This window comes from Diabrotica virgifera, chromosome 4 (genome assembly GCF_917563875.1).
Source record: "Diabrotica virgifera virgifera chromosome 4, PGI_DIABVI_V3a".
In the NCBI taxonomy this organism is placed as follows: domain Eukaryota; kingdom Metazoa; phylum Arthropoda; class Insecta; order Coleoptera; family Chrysomelidae; genus Diabrotica; species Diabrotica virgifera.
The window spans coordinates 219,354,311-219,369,866 of NC_065446.1; the positions used below are offsets into that span (position 1 = coordinate 219,354,311).

The 15,556-nt window shown below is 32.1% G+C and overlaps 1 protein-coding gene across 3 annotated transcripts in view; it reads left to right on the forward strand.

Annotated features, from left to right (window-relative positions):
• The window catches only part of LOC114326802 (zinc finger SWIM domain-containing protein 8 homolog), a 252,478-nt gene that overhangs the window by 207,135 nt on the left and 29,787 nt on the right, over window positions 1-15,556 (forward strand). For all 3 annotated transcript variants that reach the window (XM_028275247.2, XM_028275246.2, XM_028275248.2), the window contains 6 exons: window positions 3,216-3,430; window positions 3,491-3,710; window positions 4,144-4,482; window positions 7,064-7,468; window positions 10,253-10,560; window positions 11,375-11,569. In XM_028275247.2, coding sequence (XP_028131048.1) covers window positions 3,216-3,430; window positions 3,491-3,710; window positions 4,144-4,482; window positions 7,064-7,468; window positions 10,253-10,560; window positions 11,375-11,569 — 1,682 coding nt within the window. The remainder of the gene's footprint in view (window positions 1-3,215; window positions 3,431-3,490; window positions 3,711-4,143; window positions 4,483-7,063; window positions 7,469-10,252; window positions 10,561-11,374; window positions 11,570-15,556) is intronic.

Genomic DNA, 15,556 nt, shown 5'->3' on the forward strand with positions numbered 1-15,556 from the left:
AATGAAGCTTTTTTAAAACACTTTAAATAATTTGTAATGAGTTTTCCCCGAAATGTGCTTCATTTTTGGTTATTTCACGTTAAAGTATTCCATTTGTAATTTGACGAATATGAACTTATTTAGCATTAGCTATAACTCTGCTTCTACTAGGTGTAGAGACGTGATAAATACACCATTTTTTAAAAAAATTTACAGGCTATATTTTGGCTAAGAATGATTTTTCGACAAAATACTTACTATTTGAGTTGTGAAGCGTGGTTATTTTGTTGAAAAAATGAACATATTCACTGCCAAATAACTCGAAAAGTATTGACTTAGTGAAAAAACTCTAGAACAAAAGTTACTTAAAATTAGCCAGTTTATCCTTTTCCTGACTTTCTTTGGACGAATATTTTTTCACCTCCAAGAAGGGGTGGAAACCACCCCCAGGGCAAAAGCACATATCGGCACCATATCACTTTTTTTCTTTGACTTGTTAGCTATGTGTATGCCAAATTTCATGTCAATCCAAGCGGTTCTTTAAAATTTAGAGGTTTTGCAATATTTTACCGTTAAAGAACGGACTAAGAAAAAACCAAATGTATGACAACATCTAAATACCCACTACGATGTAAAATCGAAATTGATGGGAAAATAATAAAGCAGGAAGCAAGGTTAGGATAATATCTGGGAATAGATATAACCAGTTACGGAGATGTTGAAGAGGAAGTACGGCAACAAAGCTTAAAAGCAAGCAAAGCGGCGGGATCTCTTAATGACAAAATCTGGAAGAACAAACACCTATTTATGTCAGGAAACATTAATTATTGGTGCTACGCGCAGGACAGCGGTGTTCGATTAACACAAGTTGATTTCCACCAAAATTTCTTCCAATCTTTATCTAATATATTATTTACTTACTCTATATTTTGTTGTATTTTAATATTTTAATTCCACAGAAATCAAACTAATTTTATTATTGTTTGTGAAATATTGTTTAAACAATTGCATATGTTTAAAAATAATAAACTTTTATTCTCTAAGTTAAAATATATGAACAAAGAAAGTTTTTGCTAAAAAAAGTGTTATTTCAAAGGATAGAGTATGTGTTTTAATTTTGCACTAAACAAATGTATTTATTTATATCGAAATGTAATAAAAATTTAAATGTATCAATCATTATCAAAGGTCATTGGAATGCCCAATCAGAGCAAACTATCCGCTGTCCTGCGCGTAGCACCAATAATTATAGGTCTGGATCCCGCGTATGAAAAAAAAGTTGATTAATAGCAAGCTGAAAATTTGTTAATAGCTTAAGGGTGTCTAGTCGGTCAAACTTTGATATATGGGAACACTGGAACAGGGGAAGTTTTAATTGTGGAACAGGTTAAAAATTTGGAACGGTCAGACCACGAAAACGGCACACGTATTTTGTCCGACAGAGCAGACTTAAACTCTCCGAACAGAGATTAAACTCTCATGCAAAAATCAGACTGCTATTTATCACCAGAGGGGCGTTTTAATGAGTGGAACATGTAGAATATGTCAAATGACAGGAATTATGACAGGTGATAAATAGCAGTCTGATTTTTGCATGAGAGTTTAATCTCCGTTCGGAGAGTTTAAGTCTGTTCTGTCGGACAAAATAAATGTGCCGTTTTCGTGGTCTGACCGTTCCAAATTTTTAATCTGTTCCACAATTAAAACTGCCCCTGTTACAGTGTTCCCATATATCAAAGTCTATCCGACTAGACACCCTTAAACTATTAACAAAGTTTCAGCTTGCTATTAATCAACTTTTTTTTCATACGCGGGATCCAGACGTATTAATGTTTATTTAAAAAAATTGCAAAATTTATTTTGCAAAATCTGTTGAACCGTTCTTAATGAAATTTACAGTATTGTTTTACTGTATCACAAAGTTTTTCTGGGTTAAATATGAAGGTCCTAAGTGTAGCATAAATGGTTGAAAAACGTAAAATGCGAATACTTGTTTTTGTATGGTTTTTTCGCAATTATTGCTATTTTGCAACAAAGGTGACTATTTTTTAAATTCTTAACCAATTCTATATTGTAGGAAATTTAATTACGCAACTTTTATGTCAGTACAACTTTTCTCGGAAATGAATACTTTTAAAGTTATAATCAAAAAACGAAGAAAAAAATCGAATTTTTCCTTCATTTTTTGACATTTTGATTATTTAAACAATGTTCCTTTTTGAGAGGGAGGATAACTCAAATATTATTATTTGATTTATTTTCAAGCAGTTTCTGCAAAAAAGATTGAGTCGCCTCTCAACGTCCAAATGTACTAATATTCTTACAGGTGCGCCCTGGTCTACTAAGACAAGACACAAAAGCAAGAATCTATAAAGCAGCAATTAGACCTATATTGACATACACGGCAGAGACAAGACGTGACACATCTAAAACAAGACGACTACTAGAAACAACAGGGATGAAAATACTTCGACGAATATCAGGGAAAAGTCTGTTGGGTAGGGAGAGAAGCGAAAACATAAGAAGATCATGCAATGTAGAAGACATAAATGGATGGGTGACAAAACGGAAACAGGAGTGGAACGAACATATTAGTAGAATGGCAGAGGATAGGATAGTACGAATAGCACGAGATAAGTCACCAAATGGACGAAGAAGTATTGGCAGACCAAGAAAAAGATGGTGCGGTAATTTAAACAATTTAGGAGGCTAATATTGGAGAAAAAACAGGCTTTAAAGCCTACATACAAGAAGGAAGAAAAAAAAAATAATGAAATCGGAAGAGAAAACTAGGGAAAAAATATTAACTCGTAAATTATGATAGCTAGATAGTGTGTAATAAATCATCTTATATTAAGCTGCAGTGTCTGAGAAGATAAGGAGATGGGCGTGAAATTTATAGTGATCCGCTCGCACAGACTCATGTTCTGTCCAGAGCGTAATCTTTTCTCTTTTTAAAATTAACTACGATAGCTAGGGCAATAATTATGGTATCGAATTCAACATTTACGTGAAAAAAGTGTCTTATAAGAGCCGTTTAAAGCCAAAATATAAGTGGTACTTAACTCCTTTTCAGAAAATTTGACATTCGCGACATCATCCATTCTTTTTCTTTTCGATAAATTCTTTAAGCTACTTAATTCGATTCATAAACTGTTATTAAAATTAATATGGTTGCTCATTGTAGTAACATTAATGTATTTTTTTTATATACACATTGTATGATGTTTTTTTAGGAAAGAAACAGCAAGTTAATCCCGCTACCCATCAGTTAAGCTGTTTGGCATCTGGCACTCTATCAAAATGTGCCTTTTTGTGTTCTGTCCTAGCTGAAAACAGCGAACATTTCCATCTAGCCTTTCGAGTGGGCATGTTCGGCCTAGAAATGGCTCGACCTCCCGCTAGTACAAAACCATTAGAAGTTAAACTAGCAAATCAAGAAGCAGATTTGGTAATATTTGTTTTTTAAGTAGTTTTCTTCGTATAATCATCACGCATTATATTTTTCCAGGTTAATTTGCTCAAAAGGATTCCGCTAGGTCATAAAGAACTTCAAATCATTAGAGAAAGGGCTGAGGAACTCAAAGAAGGTACACTGAGATCAAGGGGAGAAGCCATGTTACCGATCATGTTGGCCAGTTTCATTTTCGACGCTCTAGTTATTCCAAACATTACTGGAAGAGATAGATCGAAACTTGTCAATTTGAGAATGATGTCCGATGAACCATTAGGTAAGCATAAACATATCCGCTAATACAGGAGTGGCCAAGCTCGTTGAGAGTCTAAGCCATTTTTAGAATTATCGAAGTGGAATTTATTAGATGTTTTAATACGATGCTTTACTTTATTTGTAAAGGCCGCTTGATTTCCTTAAAATATTCTTTTATTTTAAAACTGATTTTCGGAATATTCTTTAACTTTAAAATTGATTTTCTTTCTTCATAATTCATTTGTTTGGTTCGAACTTTTGACAGAACAAACTTAGAAACCTACCAATAATTATTTTTGTTAATGCCCGATTTACAATCCTACTGACTGCGCCAATTATGTTTCGACACTTTTCAATTAGCCCAGTCCTTTAAACTTGAATAATTTGTGTATCGTTTTCAAAGATAAATGAGTCAATAGTAATATGGAATTCTTATTATTAACTTTTTCTTTTAGGTTTTGAAGCTGCTGTTGCGGCTTTAGGTCTGAAGGCCAACGTTTCCGAAGCTGACCATCCATTGCTATGTGAAGGCACGCGACGGCAACGTGGCGACCTCGCCATTGCCCTTCTAATGTTCTACAAAGACGATTGTTGGAAGATGGCTAGGATAATGGATAGGCTCTTAGATAAAGAAATTCATCAGTTATTGAAAATGCCTCTAACTAGTTCTTATTACTCAAGCAATCCTCCTACAAAGAGCCAGTATTCGAACTTAAAACGAGAAGACTGTGATAAAGTAGTTACACCTATTAGCCCATTTTTGCCGCCTACCGAAATGATACCTACAGATATGGGTAAGTCATTTTTATTAAGGAACTGCATTTATTATATTTATTACAAGTATAGAGTAAAAATAATCGTAATTAGGCTATAAAATCCCTTTGTTATAAGGCTTGCTTGTAATTTGTAGTCAGCAGCACCAATTTTCACTGAATGACTCGACATTGTTAATATACATACATCCCCTAATTTGAGGCTTAGAAATCGAAAAAGCGACCATGATAGGTAAATGGCAAATTTTGGTCATTCTTTTATGTTCTCGAGGTCGCTGTATCCGAATATGAAGTTTATTTTTATCTAGACTTGGTGGAACATGTTCAAAAATCAAATATTAAGTAATAATGCGAAAAATAAATTTTGATGATTTTTCAACTTTTTTCAACTCACTGTATCTTTGGTCGCTGTAAATATTTCCTTTTGAAAATCCTACTGTTCATCTTTGAAGTATTTAGATAACAATGAAATTTGTCCGAAACGTTTAAAAAAGTTAAAAGAGGGGTTGTTAATTTTTAAACATTTTGTCGTCAGATTTCGTTGGTGGTTTCATGTTTACTTAAAAAAGTTGACTAACAAACTTCTTAGTTTGTAATTTTAACCAACACAGCATTAAAACATAAGTCATGAAAAAGTTTTCTGGAGAATTTCAGGTCAAAATATACAATAGGAAAAAAGTTATGTGACTTTATAGACGAGTGGCACTCCCCCAATAAAAAAAACGCTTATTTCTCGAGATGCTGACCACGGTGTGGTGAATGGTTAATTTGGATCAGAATTTATGTTTTTGATGGTGCTGAAAACGAAAATGAGGTTATTTTGTATTTTATGTGGAGAAACATTGTCGAAATCGCAATTTTACCCTAAAAATGAAAAAAAATGAAATCACGTTTTTTTTTGCGTTTAACTCTCTACAACTCTGTTCTATTTTAATATTTTTTTCTGAAATTTTTATAGTATATATTTCTCACCTTTCTGAAGACAATGAAACTTGTTTCATTTCAATATTTCAGTCTTATTATAATAAAAGATAAGAATTTTTTAAAGTAAAAGGTGAATATTCCTGAATTGCACAGTTTAATCGCAAAAGTTGAGTGACAAAATTTGAAATTTAGCTTTTTAATCAAGTTTTTGTTAAAATATAGAATACAAAGAACAAAATGTTTTATAGAAAAAAAAAATGGTGCAACTTGACAAAGTAAAATTTTCAAAAGGAAATATTTACAGCGACCAAAGATACAGCGAGTTAAAATTGAAAAATCATTAAAATTGATTTTTCGCATTATTGCTTAAAATTTGATTTTTGAACATGTTCCACCAATCCTAGATCAAAATAAACTTCATATTCGAATTCAGCGACCTCGAAAACATAAAGAATGATAAAAATTCGTCATTCATCTGAAAGTTGATTATCGTGGTCGGTATAACATCATTTTAGGGGTTGCTGCCGCTCGCTTAACACATCATATATTGCCAGTAAACTGGCAATAAGTAGAGGTAGTAAAATAAAAATAAATAAGTAAAATAATAACGAAATAAGTGCAGATTGACTAGAAAAGTACCTATGATAAAAAAATAATAAATCCTAATTTTTTCTTTTCCCTTTTTTTACACATTTTCAAAGTTCAAGTATAATATTAATCTACAGGCATCCGTTTCGGTTCAAAACCTTCTAAATCCGCTTTAAAAAACAAGTGGAATGTTGACGTTAGAATCAAATCCTGATATGTCCATTACTTTTATGAACAATAAAATACTTCTTCCTTGTATATTTTGTGTTTTTATCAAAATGGTTCAATACCCACATTTAGTGCATTAATTGCGCCTAAAAGCAGTTGAAAATGAGGAATTTGGACAATATTATGTGGGCTTAAAATCAACATCTCCTAAATTCAAACTAAAAGTACAAATTTCTGAAGATGTAAAGGGCATGCAGAAAAAGCAAATATAGCAAATTAGTGTGTCATTTTATGACGTTTACTGATGCCCTTTGAGAAATAAATGCTACTTTTTGGAAAATTTACATTTTTAATGTTTTTTAGTCTCCTGAAAAAGTTCAAAACATGGATCTAACAGGTTTTGATTCTATAGGCCTCAATTATAAAAAAAGTAAGAAGTAAATTTTAAAGTCTTATGTAATATGACCAAATTTAATATGTAAATTAAGTTAAAATAAAGTAAAAGAAATACTCGAAGTACCTTTTTTATTTCAAATATTAAATTCAAAAAAAATAAAGCAAAAGTTATAAACATCCATAGGTCGCTGTTTCAAATCCGGCTCGAAGGACCAATGTGTATGTAGGAAATATAAAATTTAGCTGATTAGTTAATTGCATCGGTAAAAATGAAATTAAATGTATATCATTGTAAATAATAAAAAAATCGATTGCCATAACTCATAAATTATTATCAGCACAACAGAAACACACTAACCCCCTTTTGAATGTTGTAGATGTCACTTAAGAACAGCGTCGAATTCTCGACAGCGTCTCATTGCAGTAAATAAATGGTCAACGGCTGAGCAGCTAATTAATTATAGTTCCTACATAAACACACGATTTATGCTCTACAAGATCAAAAATATAACTTTTTATTTTTCAGCTTGTTGCAGTAGACCTCACAGTTCAACAAGCGCTGAACTAGAACAAGGCATGAACAACCTGTCTGTAAATCCCCAACAGGGAACGGTTCAACAAGGAGCCGTTACTAGAACGAAAGATGGTCGTTACAAAGGCAAACGGGCGTATCCCTCGATTCCTAATCAACCCTCCGAAGCGGGAGCCCATTTTATGTTCGAATTGGCTAAAACAGTACTGATCAAAGCCGGTGGAACAAGTAGTACCTCGTTATTCACACAACCATCTACGAGTCAAAATCACCACGGACCACATAGAGCTCTTCATATGTGTGCTTTTCAGTTAGGACTGTATGCCTTAGGTTTACATAATTGCGTTAGTCCCAACTGGTTAAGCAGGACTTATTCATCGCATGTTTCGTGGATTACAGGTACTAATATCTGATTTTACTTATTTATAAGTCTTATTTTCTATTAGAAAAGTGTTTGATTTTTTGGTACTACTTTAACATTTAGATATCGACTTATTGTATATATCAGGTGGAAAAGAAGTGATAACTCTTAAAAATAGGAAGACTGAGATAGCCAGGGCATCTAGCACGTAACAGTCATAGTAGTTGTAATTGTTTGTTTTTCGTGGCAAGTAAATCACGTCATCGTCATAATTTTCTTTGCCTTTATCGCTATGCGGGTCAGCTTCCCCAATTACATTTCTCCGCAAGTTTTTATCTTGAGTTATAGCAATATCATTTCTCTTTACCGACGTTCTGCCTAAGCGTCTCACCTAGGATATTCTTTGGTCTTCCTCTCCTACTCCACGCAGGAATCCGCAGATCAGAAATTCTTGGTATTGGGTGATTAACGTCTCGTCTTTGAACATGCCTACACCATCTCAACCTATCTTGGCATCAATCAATGTACTCATTGTAAATTTTATCATTTTTTGTCACTCCACTTTCGTTGTTCCTCTTTCTTTTCAACTGCCCAACATTCAATTCCGTATATCAGCTAATCTTAAGGCTGTTTTATAGAATTTTTCCTTTAGCTCCATTGGAATTTTTCTGTCACACAACACACAACTTGCTGCCATCCACTTAATCCATCCAACCGTAGTTCTATTGCATTATTTCCCATCGAAAATAGTTGATTAACCGTAGTTCTATTGCATACATCTCCATAAGTCTGCTAATGTATTTTCATGCTCTAACATACAAATTGAATATGAATAGATAAAATGATGTTCCGTTAAACACATAACTGATATAAAAATGAGTACTCACGTTTTTTGTTATGTTCTTCGAATCTGGGGCCCCAGCAAGCTCTGCACTCTTAAATGCACCAACTCAGCAACTTTTATAGCACGCTGATGATTCAATTTTTGAAAAGTTTGTTACACGCGGACGCGGACGGTGCGATGTTAGTTCTTCGCCATTTTTCGAATGTCTCCTTTCCGCATATGCGCAAATAACAGTTCTTCGGTACCTACCTTACGTAGAACTGTCAGCTGTGTGTTTTTGAAGTTTAGATTTAAATTTTTAGCGGCAAAGTGGTTTGCGCTAACAAATACGTTAGTTTCAAAATTTATGGATTCCTGAGATATGCGAGAAGAAATTATATATAGTCTTTTCCAAAATAGAATATCTTTTCTTATCATCGATTTGTAGGGATTTGCGATTTAAATACATAACAACAGGTCCACTATTGGTTGTATTACCTAAATTGTGTATTGTTTATTTTGAGTCCACTGCTGAACATAGGCCTCCCGAAATAATTCCATTGCATCTGGTCTTGAGCTCGTTGAATCCAGTTGTTTTTTAGGCGTTTGATGTCGTCCGTCCATCTTGTTGGGGGACTCACCGGAACTTTCATGCGAGTTACTTTCCATAAGTAAGACAACGTACAGGAGAAGCCAATATATTTTATATGTACTGTTTACATAATTATCTTCTATCTATAAGATTAAAAATTAGCGTGTCCTTTTAAAAATATTTAAAAAAATATCTATTTTTTATTACGTACTAGCTGACCCGGCAGACTTTGTACTGCCTCAATAGATAAAAACAAACTTTTGTATACAATAAACTTAAAATAAACAAAAGGAATTCGTAATCAATAAACAAAAAATGCTCGATGTGAATGAGGTTTTATTATTATTTTTAATTAATTACACATAATGTTTGAAGTAATAAAGTTTAGTTGGAAGTAACAAAATAAAGTTTGTAGTGCAACAGTTACAATCTTAAATTTGTTTATCTTATAATGAATATAACAGCTTTATTTTATCTACATTCAAAGCAACTCTATAGGTGCTGATTAAATAAAATTAAATTAAAATTAAATAACATTAAATAAAATGAAATAAAATTAAATCAAATTGAATAAAAGTAAATAAAAATAAATAAAACTGAATAACATTAAATATAAATAAATACAATAATATTAATTTAATTACAATTAAATAACTCTAAAAAAATTAAATAAAAATAATAAATAAATTTAAAAAAATAATAAAATTAAATAAAAGTAAATAGAATCTAATAAAAATAAATAAAATTTAATAAAATGAAATAAAATAAAAAAATAAATAGAATAAAAAATAAAATACACGAAAATAAATAAAATACTTAAAAATTAAATAAAATTAAACAAAATTAATTAAAATTAAATAAAATTTTATAATTTGCTACTTGTTCTTTTCGTGTGCACAGAATTTTTCTCCTGCTTACGTTCGTCAGGAAAGTTCCGTTTAGAGATATTTTTTGAAAATTTCGCAAAATTAAAAAATTTATATTGTGCCCAATTTGAGTCCCAAACTTAAACTGTTCCACTTCTCTTCTATGAAATTTGTCACTCGTTCTTCTTCTGTCCTCAGAATATTTCTACGGCTTGAGATATTGTATTTCGGAGACCGATTGCGCTAGAGAAAAAATTTTAGTATGGTTCTGCTCGGAATTCAGCAAGGAGTCTACCTACCTAATTTCGTATTTTTCACGTCATTATTATGAGAGTTATGGCATCATCAGCAACCCCGCTTGTGACGTACGGGTATGAAAAATAGATAACAACCTATTCTTTGACCTGCCGAATACACTTGTAAAATTTCATAAAAATCGGTCAAAAAAAAATCGAGACACACGAACAGCAATTGATTTTTTACATATAAGATTTCTAAAACCGATTAGCCTACCTTCTAATTTGTATATTCTTTTGTGTAGGACAAGCTATGGAGATAGGAGCAGCAGCAATATCATTTTTAATAGACACATGGGAGGGCCATTTGACTCCTCCAGAAGTCGCCAGTATTGCAGATCGAGCTTCCCGCGGTTGTGACGACAATATGGTTCGAGCAGCTGCAGAACTTGCATTGTCCTGTCTCCCCCACGCGCACGCTCTTAATCCCAACGAAATTCAACGCGCTATTTTACAATGTAAAGAACAAAGCGACGAGATGTTAGAACACGCATGCCACACCGTCGAGAATGCTGCTAAAGGAGGTGGTGTCTATCCCGAAGTACTTTTCCAGGTATATTGTTTATATATTTTTTTGTACTGTTGATTTATAAATATTTTGCTTAAGGGGTGGGGCATTGTTTGAAAATTTGGAAATTTTCTTTTTTTTTTTATTTTAAATGAAAGTATGTAACTTCAATAATACTCTCTGAATATGTAAAGAGTGATCGGAGCAAATCAGTGAGATTCAAAATTACAGCATGTTGAATATCCCTACCTCTGACTCGCCTTGCAGCAGCTTCGAGCCGGCGCGCTTGAGCGTAGTGAGAGACGTTTAACAACTGTTCTCCTTTTCTTGTGTAAATTACTCTGCGATTCAAAAATATATTCCGGTGTGCATCACTTTACGATTTGACAAATAAAACAGAATTTGAAAATAAAAGTTGTCAAAACGTTAAACGTGTGTTTCCTTTTGATTTAAAAATGTTGGAGTGCAGGAATAATATGATTTCGTGGTAATTTAATAAGACATTTTACAGCATTTAGATTCCCTTAATGAAAAACGACCAATGATCTATCAAAATTCCAATTCAAAAATACAACTTTTGTAGATACTGCATACGCACAGACACACTTAATATGCTTATATACAGTCGGAAAAATTAAAGAATACCCATGAACGATCACATCAATCACTTATTTTTTATTAGCTGTCTTTTTCTATAAATAACAAACGTTTGTTATAGAAAAAGATAGCAAATACAAAATAAGTGATTGATGTGATCGTTCATGGGTATTCATTCTCCGACTGTACCTGTGACCAAGGATGGATTATGTTTCCTGTGAAACTAAAAGGGCGCTTTCATACCTATTTTCTTTATTTCTAGGTAGCCAAGTACTGGTATGAGCTATATGCAAGGAATACTCCTGGTGGTGATCAATTATTGGACAACGAAATGCCTCATGATCCTGTTATGGACTCGCATGGTGCCCTGGTCGCCTTGATTGAACCACCTGTGCAAACAGATGTGCCTCCCCCAGCCCAACCCGTAGTTGTTACTACTGCTCCCCCGCCATACACGGTAAGTTATACTTTTTTTTATTTATTTTTTGTAATCGATATTGGTTTTTGTTTTATATGGAACTCATAACCTAGAAGGTAATTGTAAATTTTAAATGGTATGCACATCCAAATTCAAGAGGTATAAAGATTGGTAAAAGAGGAAAAAACAAGACCTGAGTTTCCATCTAGACAACATATATATAACCTACATAGTTTTTACAACGACTCCACAGTCTTCTTGTATAGAATAAGACTGGCCGAAAAGATGAAAAACGAACCTACAGGATCGCCTGAAGAAATGTATAGCACTCTTAAAACGTATCTACTCTACACGAAGGAGCAAATGAGGCTGTAGGAGAAAAATCATTAGTAGAAACTCGGAAAAACTACTGGTGGAACGAGGAACTAGAGGATCTTATAAAACAAAAGAAAGAACTTTATAATAAATAGCTCAAAAGACATAGAAGACAGACAAATGTACAAAAGTTACTGCTATATGGTCAAGAAGCAAGTAGCGAAGACAAAAAACGAATTCTGGGACAGAAAGTGCCATGAGATCGACAGATTATTAGGGAGCTCAAAGTCTAGAGAAGCCTGGAAAACTGTAAGAACCCTCAAAACTAATAGACACGAAAAAATAACGATAAACCCAATTGGACAAGAAACGTGGAAAAACTATTATGCAGACTTACTAACTGAGAAAAGAAAGAAATTTAAGAATGTTAATTACGACTACCAAATAACTCAGAACATCTGTGATCCATTTACACTGAAGGAAATAAAACAAGCATTATCGAAAATGAAAAATAATAAAGCTCCTGGGCCCGGAGGTATACCTGTGGAACTCTTTAAATTTTCCCCGGATGTAGTATTGGAAAACTTGACGATAATATTTAATAAATGCCTGAATGGAGGAAAGATACCATCCGAATGGAAAACTGCAAGCATAAGCTCCATACACAAGAAAGGGAGTAAACATGACTGCACAAACTACAGAGGACTCAGTGTTATAGCTTCCGCAGGTAGACTGTACGGCAGAATACTACGAGATAGAATAGACAGTCAATATGAGGACTGGAAGGAGCAGAGTGGTTTCAGAGCAGGAAGATCGTGTATTGATAACCTGTTTTTTATCATCAGGGAAAAAGGAAGACCAAAAAAGTCATGGGAAAAAGGGATCAATATAGCCATGAACAGAAGAAATATAGAAATAGATTCATGGCAAAACAGAAAACAATGGCGTTCGAATTGCGGTAAACGGCCTATGATGCTGTAAAACAGTCGCTATACAGGGTGAGTCATGAGAAACTGTACATACTTCTACCTCGTATAGAAGCTCCTATGGGGAATAAGAAATGACCATTAAAAAGTGTCTGCTCCCATTGTTTAATAATATACAGGGCCAGTTTCGCATTTTGACAGAAATTTGTATTCGTCATAATTTTTGAACGGTCAGATCGATGTGTCTCTTATTTTGGTCAATCGTTACACTATTACCACCTAATCAACTGATTTATTCAATCTAGAAAAAATCAGATCCGGCTTTATACAATTAGTCCGTTTGGGACTTAGAAAAAATTTCACCCTGTATACGCTTTTTGAAAAGTCTAATATGAATTTTACAAATTAGGCAAATAGGCAATTAAAATGGCATATTTATTTTTTCCCCACACGATTACTTAATTTTTTATAAAAAAATCAAATTTGACTATGAATTAAAAGTTGGGTAAAGTGAACCATAGATTAAAAAAAATTACCTTTTATTGCAAAAATTAATTTTTTTTAAACAAACATTTAGTTTATGTTGCCACTCAATCAACTGATTTATTCAAACTAGAAAAAAATCAGGCCCGGATTTTAAAAATTATTTCGTTTTGGTCTTAGAAAAAATTTACCCTGTATACGCTTTTTGAAAACTCTGATAATGAATTTTACAGATTAGACAAATAGGCAATTAAAATGACATATTTATTTTTTCCCCACACGATTACTTAATTTTTTATTAACAAATCAAATTTGTCAAAATCGGAATTTTAACCAAAAAATGAAAAAAAAAAAATGAAATCACGGTTTAACTCGCTACAACTCTGTTCCGTTTTAATATTTTTTTTTCTGAAATTTTTGCAGCACATATCTCTTAACATTGTGAAGACTATGAAAATTGTTGTAGACTTCTCGTAAAAGTTATGACTTTTTAAAAATAAAAGGAGCAGATTCGTGAATTGCAAAGTTAAATCGCAAAAATTAAGTGAAAAAATTTAAGATTTATCTATTTGATCACGTCTATGTTAAACTATAGAGTCCAAAAAGAAGTGTTATGGGGAGTTTTAGATCTAGACGTGTTATACAAAAAATGGTGAAACTTTTAATTTTAGGAAAAACGTTTAATTTTTTTTATTTTTGTGGTAAAATTGCGGTTTTGACAAATTTGATTTTTTAATAATAAAAAATCATTAATATATTGCTTAATAGTTGCATAATAAATATGCCATTTTAATTGCTTATCTGTCTAATTTGTAAAATTCATATTAGAGTTTGCAATGTTGTTCTGAAGCTATTTCCTTGTGGCATTTTTATAATGAACTATTTTAAATGGGAAATAAGCCACAGTTTTACCAAAAAAATGAATTTATTAACGTTTCGACGCTCAAGTCGGGTGTCGTTGTCAAAATACAAAATAATAATTCAGTATTATTTTGTATTTTGACAACGACACCCGACTTGAGCGTCGAAACGTTAATAAATTCATTTTTTTTTTGGTAAAATTGTGGCTTATTTCCCATTTAAAAGAGTTTTCAAAAAGCGTATACAGGGTGAAATTTTTTCTAAGAACCAAACGAACTAATTTTTTAAAGCCGGACCTGATTTTTTTCTAGTTTGAATAAATCAATTGATTGGGTGGTAACATAAATTAAATATTTGTTTAAAAAAATTAATTGTAATAAAAGTTAATTTTTTAAAATCTATGGTTCATTTTACCAAACTTTTAATTCATAGTTAAATTTGATTTTTTTTATAAATAAGTAAGTAAGAAAAAAAATTTAAGAAACGCTTTTCTTTAGTTACGAGTGACTAAAATGAAAAATATTATAAAAAAATCAACCAAAAAGCAAAAAATAAAAAAAAATTGAAAAAATCTAACGCATCCGTCAAAGAATAGCGTGGCGCGTGTTCGTCGAATAAACGGTTTTCGCCCCACGCTTTTCTTTAACGAATGTGTTAGATTTTTTCAATTATTTTTTATTTTTTGCTTTTTGGTTGATTTTTTTATAATATTTTTAATTTTAGTCACTCGTAACTAAAGAAAAGTGTTTCTTATAAAATTTTTTTCTTACTTACTTACTTAAGCCTTCCTCTTGTACCTTACGGTGTCGAAGTATTAATTTATTTATTTTTTTTTCATATTTTTTTATTTTTTACTTTTTAGTCGTACACTTTTCAAACATTAAAATATATCGTCATGTTTATTAAAATATGATGTACTAACATGAAAAGTAGTCGGAATCGGCAAAAAATTTGAAACTTTATTGTTTATTAACCTTCCGCCGGTAACGTGAATTCTTGTAACATAGTTGGTAACGTCGGTCTACGACACCGACTTTTTTAATAATGAATATCTTAGGTTGTGATTTTCTGTTAATATTTTGATGTGACTAAATGTTTAACATAACTATATTTAAATGACAATATAGTAAGAAATGATCAATATTTATTTATATCCGGGAAAAAATGCACATGAAAAAAATTGGCTTCTTTTAGATACTAAAATAACTGACAATTTACAAAAACGTGTCAAGTTTTTGAATACAAAGTATCAACAAACATATCGACAAGGGTTGAAATGTCACAAAAAATATAAAATTATTCAACAAATGTCCAACACAAACTGAAATTATTGTCCGTTTATTTCATCATTTTTTTATACACTCCACTTCTGGTTCGGAATTAGCAACAATTTCGTCAAAAAGTTGTTTCAACCTGATTTGTTCTCTTTCATAATCAATAT